The 25595-nt window shown below is 43.4% G+C and overlaps 1 protein-coding gene across 2 annotated transcripts in view; it reads left to right on the forward strand.

Moving 5' to 3' along the window:
- Nucleotides 1–10752: 10752 nt before the first annotated feature.
- BICDL1 (BICD family like cargo adaptor 1) overlaps nt 10753–25595 on the forward strand; it is a 68132-nt gene continuing 53289 nt past the window's right edge. For both annotated transcript variants that reach the window (XR_012642001.1, XM_074972774.1), the window contains exons 1-2: nt 10753–11163; nt 16633–16848. Coding sequence is in view for 1 of the 2 variants with exons in the window: in XM_074972774.1 (XP_074828875.1) it covers nt 10753–11163; nt 16633–16848 (627 nt within the window). In the remaining variant the exon portion in view is untranslated. The remainder of the gene's footprint in view (nt 11164–16632; nt 16849–25595) is intronic.

Here is a 25595-nt window from a genome sequence, read left to right on the forward strand (position 1 = left end):
AAATTTAGTGTTGATAAGTACAAAGTAATGCACATTGGAAATAATAACCCCAGTTGTACTTAGTGAAGGGTTCTAAATTAGCTGTTACCACTCAAGAGAGATAATGAAATCATTGTGGATAGTTGTCTGAAAACATCTGCTTAGTGTCAAAAAAGCGAACAGAATGTTAGCAAATGTTAGGAAAGGGATAGATAGTAAGACAGAAAATATCATAATGGCACCATATAAATCCATGGTATGCTCACACCTTGAATACTGCTTGCAGTTCTGGTCACCCTGTCTTATATAGAGATATATTAGAATTGGAAAAGGTACAGAGAAGGGCAACAAAAATGATCAGGGGTGTGGAACAGCTTCCATGTGAGGAGAGGTTAAAAAGACTGGGACTGGTCAGACTAGAAAAGAGACAGCTAGCAGAAAGTGAATAGGGAAACTGTTATTTACCTCTTCACATAACATAAGAACCCAGGGTCACCCAATGAAATTAATAGGCAGCACGTCTAAAATTAACATAAGGAAGTACTTCATACAATGCACAATCAATATGTGCAACTTGTTGCCAGGGGATGTTGTGAAGGCCAGAAGCATAACTGGGTTCAAAGAAGAATTAGATAAGTTCATGGAAGATATTGTTAGTAGCCAAGATGATCAGGGACACAACCCCATGCTCCGGGTGCCCCTAAACCTCTGATTGCCAGAAGTGGGACTGGCTGACAGAGGACGAATCACTCAATAATTGCCCTATTCTGTTCATTCCCTCTGAGGCATCAGGCACTGGTCAGAAGACAGGATATTGGGCTAGATGGACTATTGGTCTGATGCAGTCTGGCCATTCTTAGGTTAATAATGGTAACATTGTGAAACAACATCTTGCTACATCAGCAATTTCTATTTCAGGGCCTTGCACCTAAAGGTATCCATGTCATTATTTCTATCAATGCATTTTGCAGAAAAATCCAGTTCCTTTTTTACTAGGTCAAAGCTTTAGTGAAGCTTTCAAAGCTGTCTCTATACGGGGCAACAGGCATGGCTGCCTTTAGCCAAGCTTGGAGACACCCAAGACTTTTGGGTCCCCACAGTCAGCATATATGCCAAATTGGAGTAACAATCACCCCCTCCCAATGGATCATCTATAAAGCCTTGGAAATCCTGCATCAAGGGACCCTGTGCTTTTTAAATGGTGGAGCTGGATCCATTTTTAGTTCTCCGATGGTCTGACATGACCTAAGAGATGCCCAAGAGGCCCTGCATGTTATTCAGCATAGGGCCCTGGACAACCGAAAGCCAGTCTTGACCACCATGGACTCTCGACTCACTCAAGAGATGCTAGCCACCATCCTGATGAGGAACTATGCCTAAATCAGGGATGCCCAAACTTTGCCCAGCTGTTGGCTGTATTGATAACTTGTCCAAAGCCCAAATGTCACACCTTATTTGCATAAAATGGAGTAAAATAGTCAAGATCATCATTGTTCCTCATCTTCAGTACGGCAGAACAGCCTGCAGAAACTTCAGGCAATGCTACCTCTTGATTCAAGCATGCTGGGACCCATAACTTGTGTATTAAATGAGGGTAGCAGTGGGCCACCAAGGCCACTTCAGACAATGCTGCAAACAAGCAGCTGCAAAGTGCCCACCAGTGTTGACATCGTTTGTTTTATGCTTCAGGACTGTGCAGTGTGGACTACAAGCTTCTCGTTGCTTGTAAAGATCACTGTGGTGATCATTTGAGCCTTGTGGAGAATCTGAATCATCTGCCTTTTTATTTTAGCTTTGGCAGGGGCATATAGCAGATTCCTCCTGTTTAATAGGAAATCTCCATCCTCTAGTCCCCTATTTGCCTTCATAAATATACATACTGTGATACAGCATGGCCAAGAAGGCAGCAGGAGAGTGATATAGGAGAGATATGTAAGTCCCAGGATGAGGAGAAGCCTTATTCCCTGTAGAGAAAAGAAAGGTTTCTATAGGTTAATTAAAAGCACCTGAAGCCAGTCACCTGATAAAAACCCCCTGCTTCAATCAGCTCGGGAAAGGAGTTGGAGCAGAGAGTAGTTTGAAGGAATTGAAGTAGAGGAGAGTTTGGAGAACTGCTGTGGCTGGCTAGAAGACCAAGACCCTAGGTAAAGAGACACCTGGCTTGTGCAGAGAGAGGGCAGGAAGCCCCACAAGCTGAAGACCAGGAGAGGGAAGTAGCCCAGGGGAAGGAAGCACTAGTTCAAGTGGTTTGCCACTATCCCTAGGGCCCCTAGGCTGGGCCCCAGAGTAGAGGGTGGGCCCGGGTCCCTTCCTCTCCACTACCCTTCTCTGAGTTACTAATGGGACAGTTAATCCCCCAGATCAGGGGTGAGAAAGGGCACCCTGAACACCCCCCCACAAGAAGAGGAAGCGTGGGACCCATCATAATCGTGCCAGCAATTTGCCACAATACCTATTGTGTATACTACCTACTTCTCCTATCCAATAGCAATGCACACACAGCTGCAATTTGCAGAGCATAGGAATTTGTAACAGTTGTGGGGGAGAACACATTGAACCTTGGTCCTCACAGTTAAGGCCCAGTATGTAAAGGAGACTCATGCTTGAACTGGCCTTTTGAGGAGCCCTGTTGAACTCTAGGGCCTGCACTTGACCACCTCTACCTTAGTCTCTCCCCCTTTCAGTAGAAAAGTGACATATTATAGCAGTTTAGCTTTGCTCTGAGGCATATTAGAAGCAGAAATTATTCTAAAATGTGATAAGTGGAGGAAAAATAAAGCAAATAACATTTTTAGAAGACTAGATGGAGAGCTGCAACAGAAGTCTGCTAGTGTGTGCATAGTCGCTGCTACCCCCATAGCAGGGCATTTTCGCCATATTAAAAGGAGGCTGAGGGTTGCTAAGAAAATTTTCCTCTCTCATCCCAGTGATGTTAAAGGTCAAATTATGGACCAAAAGTGAATTTTCACTGATCTGGCTAAGGCTTTCTAGATTCTAGGCTCCCACGCATCCTCTCCTCCTCTGAAGGAGAGGAGGTGTTCACTTATAGTTTTAATTTCTGAGTGTTGCCCTCTTCTGTCTGAGGAGGAGGTATTGACTGAAGCAAAAGCGCTTATTGAATTTTCAGTTTTTCTTGATGTTTAAAGAATATTTCAACCTGAAGTGACTGGGTAACACACGAGTGCTTGCTTCAATAGCAAAGCTAAATGTCATGGTTAAAAACTTAGAACATCTAGAGTGTTTTCAGTAGGTCTCCCTTGACCCCTTCTGAATCATACAATCCTGTATACAGAAAGCTGTAGTTAACTGCTAGGAAGCAGAGAGGCAAAGAAGTGTGTCAAATACTAGGTAAATCATAACCCTTTCTGCTTGCTTCACTATTTAATAAATTGGGTGCAGGATCATTCTACCACTTCATTTCTTCTGTGAATATGGCAGGACAATGTTAATTTCAAAACGTGCCTTAATGGAAGGGTTGACATTAGACTTCGAGAGCCTCTCCTTGACCCCTCTAGCGAACATGCTGTGTTTATATACCAGTGTCCTAAGCTAGGTTGCTCACTTCCAGATTTGCTTCCTTCAGAGGTGGCTGTGTCTGATTAAGTGAGTTTCAGCATCCGCCCAGCCAGAAAGCCTCCCAGCCCTAAGCCCCCCCACGCTCCCTAAACATCCTATTTAATTACAGAATTGTATGACTGTAGGATGGAGTGTCACCGTTTCAGGGTAACTGTACATATATTTTCACTCAAGGGGTTTCTTCAGGTCTTCAGCCACCACCTGTCTCTGGCTATGGACCATCATCCCACTCCTTCTGAAGAGTGTCAGTCCCTGGGTCAGATTCAATTTGTCTCCTAATACAGGCAAGCACAACTACCATCTGCTTCAGGCAGCTCAACTTCTACTCCCCCTTTCCATCCACTGCTCTACTTCCTGTTTATATGGCTCAGCCCCTAGGGCAGGGCACTGCCGCCTCCTCCTTGGCTATCCCCAGACTGCAGGCTCCAGCCTAGCCCTTAAAGGGGTAGTACACTTTTATACACTCTAATACTCATTCTTTTATATCAAAATCCCTTTGTTCCCTAGTCTCTGGTAAATCCAGCCTGAACCACTATATGCAAACCACCACAGGGAGTGGTGCTTCTCTGGGATTGTAAAGAACTCCAGGGTGATTACCCCACCCCACCCCCACTATTTTCAGTTCCTGGAGGAGCTGTGGTAACCCTCCCCCATGGAATAGAATATAATCATACACAAAACATTAATAAATTTAATGCAGTGGTCCCAAAAAGACACTGCATGGGGTTGCAATATCTGTCCCAGGGAGAAAAAGATGAAATTCCTCATTGCTAACCATGTTTATGGTTCTCTTCTACCCCTGCCCCATCCAGGTTAGCCCATCTGGTTGCTTGTTCCAATATTACAACAGTGGAAGTTTGACTGAGAAGGAAGTGAATATCCTGTTGCTTAAAGTTACACACCAACTCTGACTGATGACATTTGCATCCTTGTTTACTTATGCCATAGGTTGAGACTTGCTACTCTTTGGACAAAAAAATTGTATAGCTGTATGATGAGGAAGATGTCATTAGAACAGACAAAATTAACTGGCAAATTTCCCCTTTCTCACTTTGGCACCAACTGTTTGCATAGTTAAATGGGTCAGCCCATTCTGTGTCTTCAGGGAATGTGGCTCCCTGCTATTATCACCCGTGTAATAATGTCCATGTTTAAAAATATTTACATTTGTATATGCAGGCACATTTCATGCTTCTTCTGGATACTGAAGAAATCCTGAAATGCTTGGCTCAAAATCTCCAGTTTACCATGAGAACTGTGCAATTTTCTTGAATTCTCAGTACATGGGCATTGATGGCTCCCAAAATGTTTTTGACTTGTTTCCATTAAATGCTGCTTGTTGTTCTAGGCTAGGATTTTTCAGAGGAACAAAGAATGTTAGGCACTCAACTCCCATTGACTTTCAAAGGAAGTTGGTCCCTAACTCCCATAGACTATTGAAAATCCCAGCTCTAGATTGTTAAATACGTTTGTATCCTTCTGGATGAAAGCTACTATAACAATATAAGATAATTGATCTTTAACTGCTTTTATGTACATATTTTTAATCCATTAAAACAATGTACACAATACAATAAAGGAGTTAAGAGCAATCCAGTAATCTACTTCTAATAATGGCAATCAATAATTAAATTCCAAGAACAGTGATGGATTTTCTGATGTGGAGATTAGATGGCCTATTAACAAAGCATTAATATAATCAGAGTCAAATGTATTACATAGAACATTGTGCAGTCAGCTGGGCACAAATGAAAGCGGAGCATGTTGAACTAGAATGTATGAGTATGGAGTTAAGAGATCTGTAATAAATGTTTGTTTAGGTGTGTCTGTTTCTCCTCCCAGCCAGACACCTCTCCCACACATCCAACAGCTAGAGCTAAGAGTTTTGTTTGAGGCTTTTGGGGGGGGGATTAAAATCTTCTCAGTATAAGCTCTTTATTTTATAACTGAAGGAGGCATTAGAGATGAAAATGAATGCCACAATGGATTTCCTTAACCACACCAGAAGGCTTGCTTTGTTATAATAGGCTATTCCAGCAGAAGGCGCACATATTCAGTTTGGATTTTAAACTACCTCCCCTAGTTAAGAAGAAGAAACCAGCTAGCATACCTAGTAATGGTATAGTTTCTGTTCTGGGGAGAGGTTCTTTTAAGGAATAAAATATTGTACAGGATTGTTTTGCAATAAAGTGAGTCGTGCTTTCCATCTGTGTAAACTTCTGTTGATTAAAAGGCAGGCCTTAAGAGCTGGATGACTGAAAGAATTGATAATGGGATACAGAGCCTTCCACCTCTAAGTTACTGGTTTGAATATAGTTCTGGGTAATAATGAGTTAGTTTAATTTAATTTAACATTTAATGGCTCTTGGTGGCCCATATGAAATGAATTAAAGCATCTCAGTCCAGTTCTTAGTGAACAGGTATTCATATCACAAAAACTCCACCACAGTTTGCATTAACTGACATTGTTAGGAAAAAGCCCAAGGACTGAGTAGGCATGCTGGGTAAGTTATCTTCCAAGTTATTCTCCTAATGCAGGGTTAAGGTCCACTGGCAGAAAGCTAGAGGGAAGTTTGCATTTCCACAACTCATGCTATAACATATCTGGATAAACAGAAGATTTTTAGGGCTCCCAGTCTGACAACTTCATGAGCACTAGGAAGGGATACAGCTCAGTTGTGAGACAGAATTTGCCCCACCCTCCAACTAATTATATGTCCTAGCTATTGATATATAGACTGAATTGTGGCATGGGAATTTAGAGGCAACCTTTAACGGGATAAAGCTGTGTAAAATTCCTGTTCTTTCTACAAAAGTGTAGTCTTCCTTAAAGGGGTCTCAATTCAACCACAGCTAAAATGACACCATTTTTATTTTTAAATGGTGATAATTTTAAATCTCAGCACCACTTTCCTTCTTCTCCTGCCCCCTCCCCCCCAAAAAAGGGGCCCGTAGCAAAATACCCTAATAAAGATCTCAGGGAAGCCTGGCTATTTGGTGGTTCCCCACTCCTCTGTGGTATCCCTTTCCAGAGAGGGAACTTAATCCTAGAGTTGACTACAACGCCCAACAGTCACTGAGGCTGCCTTTAAAATGAACTTTATCCAAGTACAAAAGTAATCCTCTTCAGTTGATGGCAACCCCCCGTGGCTGTTGGGAGTTGTAGTCAGCTATCCAAACTAACCTGCTGGCCATAAAGATGCTATAAGGCACCTCGTTAGCCTAGCAAGCCTAACCAAGGCCTCCAAAAGGACAAGTAGGGCTTAGGATAACATAATGGCACTCTAAGGGGTACAAGGCTCTCTCCTTAGATATTTGGGTAGGATGGTATTTTCTTTGGCTTGGGGGCCTGCAAGGATCAGATCTCATTTTATGCCAGAAACTTGTGGGTGTGTGTATATTAAAACAAAAAAAACCTGTTTCTACTTGTGAACGCTTCCTTTCAGCATTTTAAAAAAAAGTCTGTCAACCACATTTTTAGTGAATTTGTACATGTGTGTGCCCCACAGATTTAGCCAATAGTGTTAATTTTTCACACATTCTTATTAAGAGGATGAAATGGGATTCTCCAAACTTTTCAAAACAAAAAATATTTAACTGAAAACTAGAATTTCTTTAATGAACTGTTATATTTTACAATAAGCTTTTTTGAAATGCCTTCCCCCCAAATTCATTAAAAGCAATTGTGGCAAGGCTTTACTCACTATGCTGGTGCCTCCTGCTGGCCATGTTGGGGATTAGGTCTGCCAGTCAGTACACACTCACCCAGTGGTGCCTCACCCACCGTCAAATCTGCTCTTTGACCCATGTCACTCCTAGGACTGCAGTGTCATCTTTATGACACAGCCCTCCAGCCACATCACAATCTGTGCTTCCTCCCCTTCCAGGGGCCCTGCAGACAACTGTCCAGCCACTTCCCCAGTGGCAACTGCAGGCAATTGTCCTGCCATTTCCCCAGCGGTGAGTGGCAGGTCCCAGGCCCACCTAGAGACCCTGTAGATAGCAGCCACATGCTGCATCCCCTCCAACTCTTCAGTACATTTCCCTGGGCCACTTCCCCACAGCCCCAGCATCTTCTTCACCCTTACTCCAGGGGCACGGCACACCACTCCTAGCAGGCAGGCAGGGGCTCCCTCTCACTCCCCTGTTCCTGCCTAGCACTGCTCTGTCATGCATGCACTAACAAGGCCCCCAGTCCTCCCTCCTTGAGCTCTAGGGGCTAACTAACTCTACTCTGCCCTGCCCTATGTTTATATGGGCCTGCTGGGCCCTAATTGGCTGCTCCTCACAGCCTCTTGCCTATTGGCTGGTGTCAAGGTTCCTCCCCCACTCTGAACTCTAGGGTACAGATGTGGGGACCTGCATGAAAAACCTCCTAAGCTTATCTTTACCAGCTTAGGTCAAAACTTCCCCAAGGTACAAAATATTCCACCCTTTTGTCCTTGGATTGGCCGCTACCACCACCAAACAAATACTGGTTACTGGGGAAGAGCTGTTTGGACACGTCTTTCCCCCCAAAATACTTCCCAAAACCTTGCACCCCACTTCCTGGACAAGGTTTGGTAAAAAGCCTCACCAATTTGCCTAGGTGACTACAGACCCAGACCCTTGGATCTTAAGAACAATGAACGAACTTCCCAAGACTTGCCCCCCCCTTTCCAGGGAAATGTTGGATAAAAAGCCTCCCCAATTTGCATAGGTGACCACAGACCCAAACCCTTGGATCCAAGAACAATGAAAAAGCATTCAGTTTTCTTACAAAAAGACTTTTAATAGAAATAGAAGTAAATAGAAATAAAAAAAATCCCCCCTGTAAAATCAGGATGGTAAATACCTTACAGGGTAATTAGATTCAAAACATAGAGAACCCCTCTAGGCAAACACCTTAAGTTACAAAAAAGATACACAGACAGAAATAGTTATTCTATTCAGCACAATTCTTTTCTCAGCCATTTAAAGAAATCATAATCTAACACATACCTAGCTAGATTACTTACTAAAAGTTCTAAGGCTTCATTCCTGGTCTATCCCCAGCAAAGACAGAATAGAGACAGACACATAGACCCTTTGTTTCTCTCCCTCCTACTAGCTTTTGAAAGTATCTTGTCTCCTCATTGGTCATTTTGGTCAGGTGCCAGCGAGGTTACCTTTAGCTTCTTAACCCTTTACAGGTGAGAGGAGATTTCCTCTGGCCAGGAGGGATTTTAAAGGGGTTTACCCTTCCCTTTATATTTATGACAGCTGGTTTCTGCCCAGCCTCCTTAGGGGTCTATTAACCCCTTCCATGCCAGTGTGGGGCAGATGCCCCATCACAGCAACTCTATTAACAGATTAGTGTTTTGATCATGTCATTAGTATCCTAAATCAGAGACGCTCTTACAGTAATTCTCACAACATGCCTACAAGGTAGACATTGTTATGTCATTCATTGATAAATGAGAGAATAAGGCCCACATTTTCAAAAGTAGACTCTAGTTTTAAGTGCCTCACTTTTTGTTGCTCAACTTTAGACACATAAATTGTGTTGGGTTTTTTTTTTTTTTTTTCGGAAGGCTGAGTGGGTACAATTCCAGTTGAGTCCTATCTGTCCAAAGTTGGGAATCCAAAGCTAGAGGTCACTTTTGAAAATGAGGCCCTCTGTCATTTGCTTCAGCATAACAAGCAAGTCCCTGGTAAATTGGAAATAGAACCCAGGAATCCGGCTGAATCCCAGTCCCCTGCTTTGACCAGTGAACCATATTGACTGTGCGTTGAGAACCATGTCTATGAAAAATACTCTAGATTATGATTCATCCAAATATGAGTTCTGAATGATCTGAGAACCATAAAGAGCCTGATTTTCAGGAACCAATCTTAGGCAGGATGAAATTCAACATTAGGGCTGTTTTTGGAATCTGGCAGGTTTTAAGAGGATCATGGTTTATAACAATAGAAGTAGTGGTGTTTAGTGGACTGAGCAAGCTTGGGAGTGAAGAACTCCTGAGAGGGAATTTTGACTCTGCTTTAGACTTGCTGTGTAGTATTGGGCGAGTAAATTAATTTTTTTCTGCCTGTTTCATTGTCTGGTAAAATGGTGATAACATTTATGCCAGGGGGCCTGTAAGGTTTAATTTACTAATGGTAATAAAGTGCTTTTAGTCCTCAGATGGAAGCTGCTATGTAAGTGCAGACTATTAGTATTCGGTTACATTGCTAAAGTGCTTTGAAGATGTTACTCCTGTTAAAGTGAGTAGCATTATTATAAAGAAATATCTGATGGGCATTTTCAAGACTAATCTGAGGTAATTTCGAGGGCAACCGTCATCATGGCATCTTAGATGGCAAATCCTGCCAGTAAGCTTTGCCTTGGGCTGGCTTGAACTCTTTGCCTTTGTCTGGTTTTGCTCGCTAATAGTTTCCTACTTAGTATGAATGGGCAGGTTTAGGCTCAGCCTCATCTCTTCTCCTAGGCTTTCCCTAGCTGAAGGCCCTGGACTGGGCCAGCGCTGCAGCCAGCCCTCCAGAGCGCAGCCCCGGGCACTGCGAGGGGCGCCAGGGGACTCCACCAGCGGGCTGTGCTGTTCCTTAGGGGCTGTCTGGAGAAGACCTAACGCACTATATGCAGGGCAAGGGCCCAGTCAGGGCCGCGTACTCCGGCCCCACCCCGAGAGCAGCCTGTGCCTGGGTGTTAGTACAAGGCGGGTTCTCTGGAAGGGGCCCCGGCGCCTGCGTGTGCCTGGGGGCGGGGATGTTGTTCTGGGCACGGAGGGGTTAATCAGGGCAGCACCTGGGTGCCGGCCTGTGGAGCTACCCGGCTCGGCGAATCAGAGCCCCTCGGAAAACAGGTGTTTGGTGTCGTCAGGGCTGGGAGGGGGGCGACCGCCGCTGAGGCTCCCGCAGCCGCTGCTGCAGCGCGATGTTTTGCAGGCGCCGCGGCGGAGATGGGGCGCGGGCGGCAGCGCTGCGGAGCGCGGCCGGCGGCAGCAGCAGCAGCAGCGGGGCGCCCCGCGCGCGCTGAGACAGCCCGGGCCCCGCAGCAGGGCGGCTAAGGCGGCTCCCGGGCGGCGGCGCGCGCGGCGGCGGCTCGGCGCGGGCACGGAGCGCGGCGCAGGCTCCTGGCGCAGCCCAGCGTGAGGGAGGAGAAGGGGCAGCGGCAGCCCCAGCGGCGGGGGCCGGGCTCGCCTGCCCCCGCAGCCGGGAGCGCACGAGGGGCGGGCCATGGCCGCTTACTGCCTGGGCTTGGCGGGCGCCGCTTCAGCACCGGCGGAGCTGGACAGCGCCTGCTGCATGGAGCTGCCGGGGGCCGCGGGAGCAGCAGCCGCCCGGAGCCCCGCGGCCGCCGCGGCCGCCTTAGCCCCGCTCCAGGGCGGCCCGGGGGAGCTGGAGCTGGCGCTGGAGGAGGAGCTGGCTCTCCTGGCCGCCGCCGGGGAGCAACGGCAGCAGCAAGCCGGGGAGCAGGACGCGGGGCCTGCCGCGGCCGGGCAGCAGCCCGAGCTGCTCTCGCTGATCAGGCAGAAGGAGAAGGACTTGGTGCTGGCCGCCCGGCTGGGGAAGGCGCTGCTGGCGAGGAACCAGGACATCAGCCGGCAGTACGAGCGGATGCACCAGGAGCTCACCGACAAGCTGGAGGTGAGGGACCGGGGGGCGGAGGACCCGGCCGCTAGGTGATCTGGGCTAGGGGAAGAGCCGGCCTCGGGGGCACTCGCCCACGGGACGAGGTGGGGAGCTGCGCCGCAGGGGCGAGCAGTGGGGCGGGCGGGGGCGACTCCAGCCTCACTTACTGGCTAGTGGCGGGGGGGCAGAAGATGTGAGCGTCGGAGCCACGTGCCCATGGCGGGTGGGGCGAGGAGAAGCCCTGGGCTCCAGTGACAGTATGTGTGGGGGCAAGTGAGAACTTGGCTCTGGAAACCTGCCCTTGAGGGACTCTGTACGAGGGGGGGAGAAACCTGCGGTCCAGGGATAACAAGGAGCGTTTCACCTAAGTTGCAGGGCCGGGCTGGTGAAAGGAAGGCGATGCATTGGCATTCGGGGTGGGAAGTACCCTGGCTCCAAGGACTAGAGAGAGACACAGAGGGAGGTCGGAGGAGCAGGGAGACTCGAGCTCCTTTAGAAAGCCTGGAGGAGGCCTTTCTTCACAGCAAGTTTTTGTGTGTCTCAGTTGCTCCTTCACCACAAACTGGCAATGCTAAATTAAGAGGCCTTGCTAGAGCATTGTATTGTAAAGGCACAAGTAATGAAGGCCCTTCCTTTTCCATCTTCAGCCAAATTACTTTTTCTTTAAAGGTAACTTTGGGGGACTTGTTTGGAGGTTTCGGGCACAAGTCCTTTTTATCCAATTTACTTTGAATGTGTAATGTGCTGTTAGTGTGTATAAAATGTATGAACTCTGTGCTACAAGGGTTAGTTCTTTCTAAAAGAAGATTTCTATATGGAAACCTAGAGATGCTCTTGCCTTGACCTGTCTTAGGGCTGTGGGGGATGGGAGGAAACCATGAAAACCTTTGATTGCCCAAAGATAAGGTATGCAACATTGCAAAAATCTGTCTACAGACCTACCAGAACCTGACATGGGAACTACAGTTAATGAAAATGAAATAAACTGAGGTTAATTTTGTATTAGTTTTGTATCACCTGTATATAATCGAACAAATCGATAGTCTACTGGAACATATGGAACTGCATGAAGGCATTTCAGTTACAAATTATGCCCATCCACTGTCTTTAAAACATTTCTCTGGTGTGGTTGGTCTTCTAGAAAACAGTAATCCTTGACACAGGTACCTTCCTTTCTTGTGTTTACTGGAGATGAGGCACGTGGTTATTATAATGGGAGAACCCAAGACAGACCTGGAAAGGCCTTCAACAGGGCATCAGCTGAAAATGCCCCCTGCTGATAATAGGAAAAACCCTATTTGGAAAAAAAATAATTATGCAATAAAGGGAAAATATTCCTCCTTTCAATTTTTTTTACTGTATAGAACTTTGAATAATTTGTACTAATTCAGACTACAACATAATGTGCTGAAAGGTCTGTGAAGTAGGTGCTGACCCTGCATAAGTAGGTAGAACGGTATGTACATTTTAACTGTGGACGTACAAACTTTTTTTTTTAAAGTCTAGAATTGGGAATACTTCAGAACTGAAACTTAAAGTAGAAGGTACTGTGTACATAATCTTTGTGCCTTAGCAATTGGCTATTATGGATAACGTATGCCAGCAGATAACCTTAATGGGGTGTGTGTGTGTGAACTGTCTGCTTTGAAAATACCTATAAATAGCTGGGAAAGGCTGTTTGGTAGGAACTCAGTGGATTGAGCTATGTATTGATTTTTAGGTTGAAATGGAGTGATTATAAATGAAAGGGCTTGTGCAGACAGCTTCTCTTGGACCAATTCTATGACACAACTATATAAAGTATTACTATTACACCAGTTCTTTGCTTAGATATTTACACTAGACCTTTCTAATTCCACCAGTAAATGTTGTTGAAAATACTAAACCCAGGGAACACCATTTTAGAGCTAGTGTGAACAGTGACAGATTAACATTCTAATTTGAAACCATTACCTGACACTGACCCTGTGTATACACTTCAGCATATTCCTGTCTTCCTTGTGGAGTCATATATCTTTGCAAATTCAAGAGGATTTGTGAATTTACTGTAAGTACCAAAGTCCTTTGTTCTCTGAGCTTTTTCATCCTAAAGTGATATCTGTCTTTTTGTTATTAAACCCAAGACTTTACTATAGCCAATAACTTTATCTCCATAGTAAAACTTCTCTGTAATTTTACTCTTCTGATAGCAACAGTAGTGAAGGTGACATTTGTTCAAAATATTGTTTAATTACACTATTTATTAGTGTAATGTTCCCCCAAAGTACAAGTTTTTTAATATTTAGCCCTTTTCACTCCCAGTGCATTGTTTAATAGTTAGATTTGCTTTTGTTTTAACCTTAGAGACAGGGTGTTTTGAGATAATATCTTGACTCTGTCACATCCTGGGACCAACATGGCTACACAATACTGCAAAAAACATTGATAATCCTGTGTACATCAAGCTAAAAGTTAGTGTATTGAAAAACTTCCATTCACTTCAATGGGAGCAAGAGAGACTGGGGGGCAGGGAAAGGAAAAGAGCTGTGCTTATTTTATCCTTTTCCCTATGTATTGCAGTTTCTCTCTCCCTTTGTAGAATTTATTATTACTGCTTTCTGAAACTGAGATGTTAGCTGAGATCACCCTGGTTACAGTTTCACTGCTGTCAAGGGACATTTCCTCCTTTCCTCCCAAGTTAACTGTTCAGAGCTAATACTGAGAATTCAGTGCAGTTTCTCCAGTGTATCCACTTTCCAGCTAACAGTGCACTGGGCTGCTCTTCTGGAGTCACTAAAACAGCTATAAATCTATACACTCTCTGTCTCTTGATCTTTTGCAGATTCATAAATTTGTTTTCCTCTGAAAACATATACACAATGCACAATTAGCTCTTTGTTATCTCTAAAAATGTTCTCTGTGTGTTTGATGGCCTGGTTTACTAAGGTTCTGCATTTGGTACCAAGCACACCTAATTTGACAGACTTCTCAGTGCTTAGTCAGAGTTTACATTCATTTCCAGATATGGAATCCCAGATCTTTTTATAGTTGAGATACTCTCTGAATCTCATTGTTATCCTCTGCAAGGAGTTAAAACAATTAATGCCTCTGTTCCCTTCTGTGTCCTTTTTCCAGCATTTTGCAGTGCAGCTTCTCCTTGTCAACAAGGCAACTCCCACTTGATCCTGTCTTTTTAAGTCAGTACAGACCCAACTCAGTTAACTGGATGAGGAAGCACACTTTCAGAATAGAATGTCTTCTGGAATTCAGTTCTGAGTAGAAATAAATGCTAGAAAAGAAATAGCAATTAGAACAGTCTGTTCTTTGACTCCAGTCAGTACTAAATAGCATGGAAATGCACTAGAGATCTCCATCAAACTTACAGGGACTCCAGGTTTGGGGAAGGATTGATTATAGGAAGAGTCTGTTATTGAGACCAAAAAAAATTATAAAAATTAAAAAAAAAAAAGAGACAAAACAAATCTAGTCAGCCCATGTTCGGGGATTCTACTCTTTTTTGACTCTGCAGTGGTATCCCGCAATACCTTTTATTGTATCTCCTTCACCAGACAACTAGGCTAGAGCTGTTAGGTCTTCCTGGTAACTACATTCCCAAGAACAATATGATTCCCATTTGCTGTACACCTCTTCCATTTATTTAATCTTTTTGCAGTAAATGAGCACAATATTTTAAAATAGTCATTTTGGTCCTGTATATAGGCTTACAGTTTGCTTCTGAATTATGTTCAATATCTTTTTTTATACAACTGAGAATTTTGATTGTAATCTGTTTGTGCTACTTATACTCACCATGCTGAGGTTCTGTCTTCTATCCACAACCCCCACCTCCCCCCCATATCCTTCTGAATAGTGCTTAGCAATGAATGAGATAGTGAGCTATAAAGGAGGATATTTTTGGCTTGATGTGTGGGTATATACATGCATAACTCCCCCTCACCTGCTAAAATTAGCATATATCCCATAGACTGCAGCAACTGTAGCATCATTAAAATAGTAGGAAACACTTTTCCTCATGAGATTTTTTTAAAATCGAGATGGCAGCCTTCAGAGCAGGGACTGTCTTTCTTTATTTGGTTGTACAGCTCCTGGCACAATGGGGCAGATCCATAACTGAGACTCAGGTGCTAACACGGTACCTATAATTAAAGAATTAAAGACACCAAAGAAGCCACTCCAAATAAATACTGTGTGATTTTTCTCCCCATAGGTTTATGGACATGACGGGAGGGGGAGATAGTGACCTGTTCACTGTGGGATTGTACCCTGGGAAAAATGGGAATTGCTGTCTGTATTAATCCCAGTGGCCTCTTGTCCCATGCTGTCACATTTTCTTGAAAGGAGGACCACATTCAGGAGAGGAGGCATTGGCAGCATGGCTTCTGATGGAGCCAGCTTGCCATGTGGGACAAAGGGACCCAGGGAGTAGCAAGCAGAGGCTGTCACTCTTCAGGATACCCAAGATTTCCCCAAGAATCTTGGAGCATCACCAGGAAAGGGCTTCACTCTGTGAACCAGTCTGCAAGCAAGCAAATGTGGCCTCTGTTACCCCAGAGACTCTCTGAACTTGAGTTTTCCAAGCAACTTTAGCCCTCCTGGATTTTTCTGCAAAAGGGTATACTATGGAAGCAATTTGACCAAATTTTCAGCTCTACTTTAGCCGAGCCTCCATTTTTAGGCCTTCAGTTAACTGGCCCTGCAAAACGTGCAAATTCTAATAGACTTCTGACGACCTGATTTTTACAAACCATTAATTGTGGATGCAAAATTGTGCCTGAAAAACTAAAGTCAATTTCTGAAAATCTGGTCCTAAATATATGCATACATATATAATGTACAGAAGTCACTTCACCAGCCACTGATATGCCCCACCTCCCCCCGCCTCCTTTGGTGTGGAAAACAATAGCTGTTTTACAGCACACAGTAATACTATGTACCCAGTTAGGACAGAAAGAGCCACTTGACAAGAAGCATGTTTTATTGCAGGGTATCTAAAGTACCACAAAACTGGTTTTAAAGATCTGTGATTGTGAGAGCAGAATAAGAATGACAGGATGGTACTAGGTTAACCCCCCCCCCCCCAAAAAAAAAATTGTTTGAGTTGACTCATGTTTGTCTAAATTATTAATTGGTCTGTGTGACCTAAATTTTCTGCTTATTGACATTCAGACTCTGCTTTGCTGTTTCTTTGTACTCAAAACAAAATTTGGCATTTTTGACTTCCTCCATTTATCTACAAAGCACACGGACAGATTTATTATTGGAATAGGGAGAGATTTCAGTACCTGTTTCTTGACTCTAATATAGATTTGCAAGTCATATAGAAGTAGCAAATTCTTGTATTGTGTTTGCTGCATGAAAGTACAGGGAGGAGCTGATGCAAAACATGAGGGATATCTGGGAATGGGGAGTCTGGTAGGAACATGCAGCATCCTTTGATTTTTTTTTTCTGCTTTCATAATCTTTTTCTTTCTTTCTATTACCTAGCATCTAGAGCAAGAGAAACACGAATTAAGGCGACGATTTGAGAACAGAGAAGGGGAATGGGAAGGAAGGGTGTCCGAGTTGGAGAGCGATGTGAAACAGCTACAGGATGAGTTGGAGAAGCAGCAGCTTCACCTTCGTGAAGCAGATCGAGAAAAAACACGAGCTGTCCAGGAACTATCTGAACAGAACCAAAGACTCTTGGATCAGCTCAGCAAGGTGAGGCCTTCTAGCAGGGGCAGGCACAGGGGAGGTGGAAGTCCCCACATCATTTGTCAAATCTGTCATTCAGAAAAGTCTTGAACTCTTCTGTAGTCAACCTTTTACCCAAATGAGCAAGACCCTTTCCTTAAAAAAAAAAAAAAAAAAAAAAATCTATTCCATGTCTCTGGTCAAACTACATCAGTGCCCGTAACAAGATGTACTGTCCTTAAACTGCAGTTCATACCCTGAAAATGGGCTCTTCAAAGTGATCCACAACACATTCACATATTGTTAGTTGTACAATCAAGGCTGTTTTCTGTTTATTTTATGGATATTTTTCATCCATCTTCTTTTTTCCTCTCCAGTAACTTAAATCAGACTTCTAAACAGCTATCAGCTTGAAGTGTCATTGATATTGTAGGTTTCAGAGTAGCAGCCGTGTTAGTCTGTATTCACAAAAAGAAAAGGAGTATAAATAAATTTGTTAGTCTCTAAGGTGCCACAAGTACTCCTTTTTATTAATATTGTACTATATGCAGGGCAAGACTAATCTACTGTCAATTTAATGATGACACCAAAGGCCTCATTCTGCCTCCAGTTACCCAGGTGTGACAGTTACTGAACTAAATGGTATCTGTACTGTTAAAACTGAGGGCAGAATTGGTCACCCCAAGATCATGCGCTCACTGAGGCTAATTCTGTCCATGGGTAAGCATACGAAACCCTACTAACATCATTGGGGTTACATGATTTTTACTAAAGGCATAATTTGTCCCACTGCATGAAGGAGGATTGAAAATTGAAAACTGGGATGAGAAGTTTGTCTAGATTGAATGCATACCTTCAATAATTTAAAAACGGGTGATTTAAGGTTGTCAGGCCCCAAAACTAACCATCTTAGAAAATTAAGAATCTGTATCTTTTGTCCTCCTTTATTCCATGGTACTCCCAGAGAACCAATAGAAATTTAACAGTCCATATGGTAGTACCCTTGCAAGAATGTCTCATGTGAATGTGGCAAATTACTCCAGCATATCAAGTGCAGTACTTGGAGCAGTACAGTGCACTGTGTAGATTTCAGGCTAAAGATCCAGAACTGGGGCCAGTATGGAAGCAGCAGCTCAAAGTGTAGGTTTGAGCCAGGACTTTGTTGTCTAGAGCTGATAGGAACACAGTAGTTGGTAAAGGGAAAAATAAGGCCTGAGCCACAGTGCTGGCACCAGGAGAATATCAGTAGCTGGACACAGGGCCTCTGGCTGCAGCTGTGCATTTACTTTGTCTTTTTGTGTTTTTTAGCTTCTGCAAGGTCTCTGTATGAGAGAGAAGATGAGCTTGTGGTTAAAGCATTGGACTGAAACTTGGGAAATTATGGGTTTTGTTCCTAGCTCTGCCACAGATTATCTGTGTGGCATTGGGCATGTCACTTAATCGGTTTTATTTCCCCGTCTGCAGTTTTTATTTTTAATTGGTATAATAATCCTTCTCTAGCTCCTCGGGTGCAGAGGAAAAATTCATTAATGTTTGTGAAGTACTCTCATACCACACTGATAGCGCTATATAAGTACCTAGTTATCTAGAATCTGCTCTTTGTAGCTCATACGACAATTCTGTCAAAGAGGGATATGAATCCACGGCTGAATCCCCATCCTTTAGGACTAGAGAGACATTCTGGAGGTTAGATGGATATTGCAGGGGGTAGAGGCTCAGGACTTCCATGAGTCAGGCTGTGAACTTAGTCCCAATCAGATTTCTGCCAGTTTCAGGACCACTTTTTCACTGCCATGCTCTTTTCACAGCGTCATTAAGACAATGACATAAAGGGTTGTAGCTTGCAGGCATCACAACAAGCTGAAAGATGATTTCAGAAAAGACAAACCTTTTCTTTTGGCTTTGGGCCACACAGGATTATAATTATATAGCATTTATAGTATTAGGAACACCTAGAGGCCTCAGTCTGGGCCCCATTGCACTGTGCAAACATAGCATATGGCAGTTCCTTCCTAAAGAGTCACAGTGTTCCACCACCATCCAAGTCCTAACTGGTCTTTTTGGTCCTTTAAATCCCTGCTACTTCCAGAGATCTATGCTTGGTGTCCCTCCTTATCCATTTCTACAGAACCTGTGTGTCCCACAAAGACACTGGGGGGGGGGCACTCATCTCTTTAGAACTTCAGTCTTGGTGCTGAACGTCACATATGCAGTGACAATCAGCCCCCTTCTTAGAGATAAAGAGGGTGGATTTATGGGGAGAATTTATTGAGTGAACTTCAGATACTAGTAAGCAATGTAGTTCTCAGCATTTCAGTTTGGCACCTGTGCAACAGTTCCTGACATTTAATATACATCTTTCATCATCATCATCTTTTGTTTAAATTCTTACTGGGATGAAGCCATGGGAATCTTGGTAAATTGCAGTTGAAGTGGCAGGGTCTAATAGCTTGAAATCAGATTGTTGCTCATTTTATCCAATTTCTGTTTTTTAATCTAAGCCTGATTAGTACATGGATGAGTGACTACCTAAGAATGCTTAGTGTTCTACATTTGTTGTTCCTCTGTAATGTAACTGTTGCTCTTAATGATCCCGTATCTTAGTCTGAAGATATATATGTGATATCTTACCCGGTAGAAGTGCTTTGCAGTGTTATGTGAGTGACTTTAGCTCTCTGTACATCAGTTTTCCTGCATCTGTAAAACTGAAGATAATATTTTCTTTCCTCACAGGGGTGATGAGAGGATAAATTAATGTTTGTAAAGTGATTTGAGATCTTCAGATGAGAAAGTGGCATAGATGTGTAAAGTTCTACTACTAACAGTTAATATTATTATATTACGGGTACTTAACCTACCCTTGAAATGCAGCTCCTGGGGGAGGTTTGTTTGTAACAAAACAGAGCAACACAACTCAGCAGTTTAAAATGGGGAGTGAAAAAGAATATTGTATCCATTTGAAATTCATGGAGAATTTAGGTGGGGGGTATTGAGATCATAATGAAAGACTATTGTGATACCTACATAAAAAAGTAAAAGTTTAAGGTCTCCACAGCAACCTCTGAGTTTCCTGATTTGTGATTAAAATCTCAGTTGTATGTTGGATTAATTCACACGTACAAAGTATTATTGTAATAAGTCTGGTACAGGCCCCAATCTGAGGTAAAGGAGAATATCTGTAAGCAGTAAAATGTCTGACACATAGTTGATTAGTTCTGATTCTGCCTAAATGCAGGGGAGTGGTATGCATAAATATGACTTAGAAATTCATTATAATGTTTAAGTATCAAGTGTAGGAGACAAAAAGAAAAGGAGTACTTGTGGCACCTTAGAGACTAACCAATTTATTTGAGCATAAGCTTTCGTGAGCTACAGCTCACTTCATCGGATGCATAGTGTGGAAAGTATAGAAGATCTTTTTATACACACAAAGCATGAAAAAATGGGTGTTTACCGCTACAAAAGGTTTTCTCTCCCCCCACCCCACTCTCCTGCTGGTAATAGTTTTATCTAAAGTGATCACTCTCCTTACAATGTGTATGATAATCAAGTTGGGCCATTTCTAGCACAAATCCAGGTTTTCTCCCTATACTTTCCACAGTATGCATCCGATGAAGTGAGCTGTAGCTCACGAAAGCTTATGCTCAGATAAATTGGTTAGTCTCTAAGGTGCCACAAATACTCCTTTTCTTTTTGTAAATACAGACTAACACGGCTGTTACTCTGAAAAGTGTAGGAGACAAAGGATGGTCCTGTGGTTAAGGCACAAGTTCATTATATCCAAATTCCCTCTGTGACCTTGTGCGAGGTGCTTAATCTATCTCAGTTCCCCATCTGTGAAATCGAGATAATGTTCCCTTTCTCCTACACTTTCTATCTTGTCTATTTAGACCATAGGCTTTCTGGAGCAGGGACGGTCTCTTCCTATGTGTTTCTAAAGCAAATAACACACTGAGACCCCAATCACTGTTCAGGCCTCTAATTGCTTCTGTAATATAAATAATAATGATAATGACCTTCTACTTAGAATGCGAGAAAGTATTTGCTTCTTCCTCTGTCAGGAAGTGATTGAAGGAATCTTTCATGTTGTTTCTGAAATAGGTTTTAGCAGATGGCTTTCCCACATACTTCCTCCTACCAAGCAAGGGACTGCTGTAGCCTGTTGCTGCATCTACAGTTTGGATGAGGATGTATCATTCCCTGTTTAGTTAAGCTTCTTTTACAGTACATGGAGCATTAAGAAGTAATTTAACAACATCAAGCTCCAGTAGTTTTTGCAATGAAAATCTGTTCTCTGTGGCAGGAAGAAGCATGTATTATCTTGTGTTGCTGGAATAGCTTTTAGTGTTTAGAGAAACTGAAGTCTTAAGTTGCCTTGGTTTCCCTCTAGGATGGTTCTTCAGTAGAGTCACTGTCATTTTTGTATTCTTACATCTCCGGTGACATGGTGTTGTAATGAATGAGCTATTTCAATCAATCCCTCTAGAGTAGAGAGAAAAAACTTGGGAAAGATTAGCCAACCTGCTTCAGGTACAAGTCTCCAGAGCAGGTTTTAGTTACTAGCCACATGCCATCCTTTCAGTGACTAATCTGTCTCAATTTTTAAATGGGTGTTTCCTCTTCAGATTCAGTATTAAGGGATGGAAGCTTCATAGGAGTGGAAGCAGGGGTGAAAATAATGTAGAAGTCTTACTGGTATGGGAGCCTGGCTCCAGGCAGAAGGGGCAGGGCCTCAGGCAGAAGGGGCAGGGCTAGGGGGTCAGCCTCCCCCAGCCAGCCCTTCAGTGGCCATGGTAGTAACGGCAGCAGCCAGGAGTCCCAGGCCCTTTTAAATCGCTGGGCCGTGGGACAGTTGCCCCCGCCCCCTCTGGCAGTGCTGGGGAAGGGGCGCAACAAAAGGAGCAGCAATGTTCGTTGGTGGAGTACAAGCCCGTACCAGCGGCCACTTCTTACTGGTATGCTGTACCGGCCCACTTTCACCTCTGCGTAGAAGTGAAGGTCTCTTCTTGCCCTTTGCCTTCGTTTTTTTGGCGAGAAATGCTTTTATTCCAGAGTTGCAGGCCAGATAATGTTATCCTTTCTCAACCACTTCTATTGAGTACCTTTTCTGGCTACCCTTGCCCTACTCAGAGCAGTGTGGAGTTTTCTGTTTGCAGTTAGTAAGCTGAAGGGTTTTTTAAATGTTTGTTTCTATTGGTTCTGGCAGTATAGGAACTATATAAGTTTCAGGTAATTCATCTAGGTTCACATACACATATTAAGCTGGTTTTGCAGAGTGCATTCCAGATTTGGCATTGTTGCTAATTATTCTGCTGTTGCCTCAGCCCTGGAAGGATCTTCCTGTGAATTACCAGTTCTGCATCCTGGGGCTTGCAATTTAATCATTGATTTGTTTTTTAAAGTACCGTTTTAATTTTGTTGTGGCTAGAATTGTTTTAATGAAGCAGCACTCAGCTGCCTGCTACTGAAGCGTTTGTATTGTATCTTCGCACAGGAGGATCTTCAGGTATACATTGCCTGTAAGTGATGCAAAGTTGGGTTCAGAGGCCAAAGGTGACCTGACCTGAGTCGGTGTATCTTGATAAGTCTTGTTCTGATGTACCGCATATTCAATAGGGGACACACGTCTGCCTAGACATGGGGGCGGGGCCAAGATTGCAAAAGTCAAAATATTTGTCAAAGGCCCAGATCCAAGCTCACTGAAAGACTCCCATTGACTTCATGGGGCTTTGGCTCAAGCCCTTTACCAATTGTATGGGCCTGCTTGGCTGCCCCGCCATTCCCTGATAGTTAAAAATCCCCACATCATTTACAGGACCCTGTTTATTCCATGCACATGGAATTTTTCTGCAGAATTCACCATGCCAGGAAAGGCTTCTGATTAAAATAGATTAATACCATAGCAGAGACTCCAAGATCATAATCCAGCTTCATGCCATATCATGACCAGATTATTGGGACTTTTCTATAATAAAGCTGTAAATATGGGACATTGCCACAGCTGAGTGTTCTTCCCTGGAAAGCCCCTCACCAAGCTGATTCAGTGCTGTAGATGTATGCTAAGAAACATATTCAAATCATTTGTAAGTAAAAATTTTGACTTCTCTGTCCAGAAAGGCAGTGGTGTTCATAGAGAGATGCAGAGAAGTTTTAAGGTTATAAACTGCTTTAATGACACTTTAAGATCACTGTAGATCTCTCCCGATTGGTGTGCTTAACAAAGGTTTCTTGCTAGTTACATGGGGGATGGCTGCATTATCTATACCTCTAGTTTGAAATATCTAGACTGCTTGGAACCACAAGTTTGAAGTCCAGGAGGGTCAGGTTAGCCCTCTATTTTGAGTTAAATAACTAAATCCAGTAAACTGCATAGGATGAATTTCAGCTCAGACCTTTAAAGTGAGGTCCCGTCTGTTCACTCTGGGCATTCAGGATCCCATGGCCCTTGATGTAAATTTATGGTTTTGTCCTAGCTTTCTTAATCACACTGTCCCTTGCCTCCATATTTATAAGCAACAAGTGATTTTCCTCTCTAGGAGCCCCCAAGGGCACATCTTTTAACTCCACTGAAATATACTTGGGGGAAACACTCACTGTCAGAGTGGAGAAATTCTTTTGTTAACAAATTTAAGAGGGGGTAGGAGGAGCAGTCCTCCTTGGCATGTGTGCACAGATAGCTACTCCCTTCATCCCAGCTATGGCTGAATTTCAGGGGTACTGCATGTATGTATTAAGGTTGGTTGAAGTGTTTCAGGATGAAAGGTACTATGTAACTATAAGGTGCTATTTTCAGGATAATCCCTAGGCATGTTAGTAACTAGGCAAATGCTGCACTCTGCCTGGTGGCAAAGGAGAGGGAGATCGGCAGATTTTACAGGATGCAGTTCTAGGGGAGGATTGTTTAGTGTTTGCTGATTGTAGGAGGTGTGTTTTTCCACCCTCAGCCCTCCCCTGGACACCATCGGGGTGGGGGAATGTTGGTGTTTTCCCATCTGATTCCTGCAGCAAGGCTTTACGGGGTGAGAGGGTACTCGACTCAGCGTCATCCCAGCTTTTGCCTGGGGATGATCAATCTCACTCTATGCTGCCTATTTGCCATTTCCAGAGCTGCTCAGCAGCCCCGTCACCAGTTGCTAGGCTACAGCCTATTACATTGTCCCAGTCTGGTGATGTTGCCATGGTGACAAGGTTGTTATTCCACTTGTGAGTCCGCTGCGGTCAGGCTGCAAGTGTATGGAAGACACAGTTGTGACATCTAAGCTGGTCAGTCAGGAACCATCTGACATCCCTATTAAATGATTAGCTGCAGGGAAGTAGCACACTCCCATCTCCTGAATTGGGCATGGTGCATGTTGTAGGGCTGCATCTGAAAACAGGTCCTCCTTTATTTGCTTTAGACTTCCAAAAATTGTAATGGAGATTTACCAGCCCAAGAATGAAAGCCCATACCTTACTCTCACAGGCAATGATGAATAATGTTTTATTCACCTGTCAAAAATAATTTGCTCCAGGCAAGTGGCCAAGTAGAATTTAGCAAGGCTCACTGTACTGAAATAAGTTGATAAAATGCATTTTTCCCCACCCACAACAAAGAAGGTGGTGAATTTTTCTGTTTATATATAATAAATCTGTTAAGCCTGGAATTAGAAGGTACAAATTCTTTCACTTAAGTGAGAGCTGCACCGGCTTATATCAGGCTGAATTTGGTCTTGTATCTCACTTATATACAAGTGCCTTTGCTCCAAGAATCACAGTGCTAAGCCAACAAGCCTCACAGCATTTCTATATTCCCTATTTTGTAGACTGGGGAAACCAAGGCACAAAATGGTGGTAGCGACTTGCCCCAACTGGTGATGGACTTAGGACTCCCGATTCCCACTCCCCTGCCTTGAACACAGCCATTGCCTTCTTTGGGGTATGCCCCATCTGAGTGCTAGTTTCCAAAGTAGCAGATATATCACATGCATAATTTGTATGGTAGTTCACTATAAATGGCTATAACTGGAGCTCACTGGCCTTTCTTATACTTTAGATAGTGGTTGGAGTGGCTAAATCTGGATCTGTGCTTAGAGTTTGGGTTTGGTGCTGAAATCTCAGCTGTTTTCATGAGCTTTAATGATGGAAGTCACTTAGGATGAGCTGGCGTTCAGATTTCTACGCCCTTGAGACACATCTGGAAAATATGCCCTTTCTGGAATCTGATCTGGTACCAAAACTGAATTGGGTTTTGATCTGAAATCATTTCCCACTGGCCTTCTCATGCTAAACAAATTCAGCAGTTCTAATTTGAATCAGTGTCTAATTTTAATGTTTATAGTGATGGTCTTGTGCAGCATCTCAGATAAGGGTAGGAAAGGAAATTTTTAAAATATTATTTTTGCTTATTCACACTTGCAGCTATAAATCTGCTCCAGCAGGTTCTAGAAAACTGAGACAGTGTTGGAGTCCACACATTGCAATTCTAGCTGAAACCAGGGCTATTCAAAACTCTGAGCTTTGCAAACATCTTTAAAAAAGAGCCTTTACTCTAATATATGCTTATCTTAGAACATAAAGGCCTTTTAAATGGCTAGTTTAATAAAGTAATTTTAAAACTACACAAGTTCAAGAGTAGAGTAAGGTCTCCTTTCCATTAGCTTTATTAAATGAGCACACTTAGTGTTCTAGTTATTTATGAAACATGAGTAGTCTTGCATGAAAACCAAACCTTTATTAAATTGTTTGTATAGAATCATGTTTAGCAACTTATCATACATCTTATTTGAAAGACACTC

This window comes from Natator depressus, chromosome 15, assembly GCF_965152275.1.
Source record: "Natator depressus isolate rNatDep1 chromosome 15, rNatDep2.hap1, whole genome shotgun sequence".
Lineage (NCBI taxonomy): Eukaryota > Metazoa > Chordata > Testudines > Cheloniidae > Natator > Natator depressus.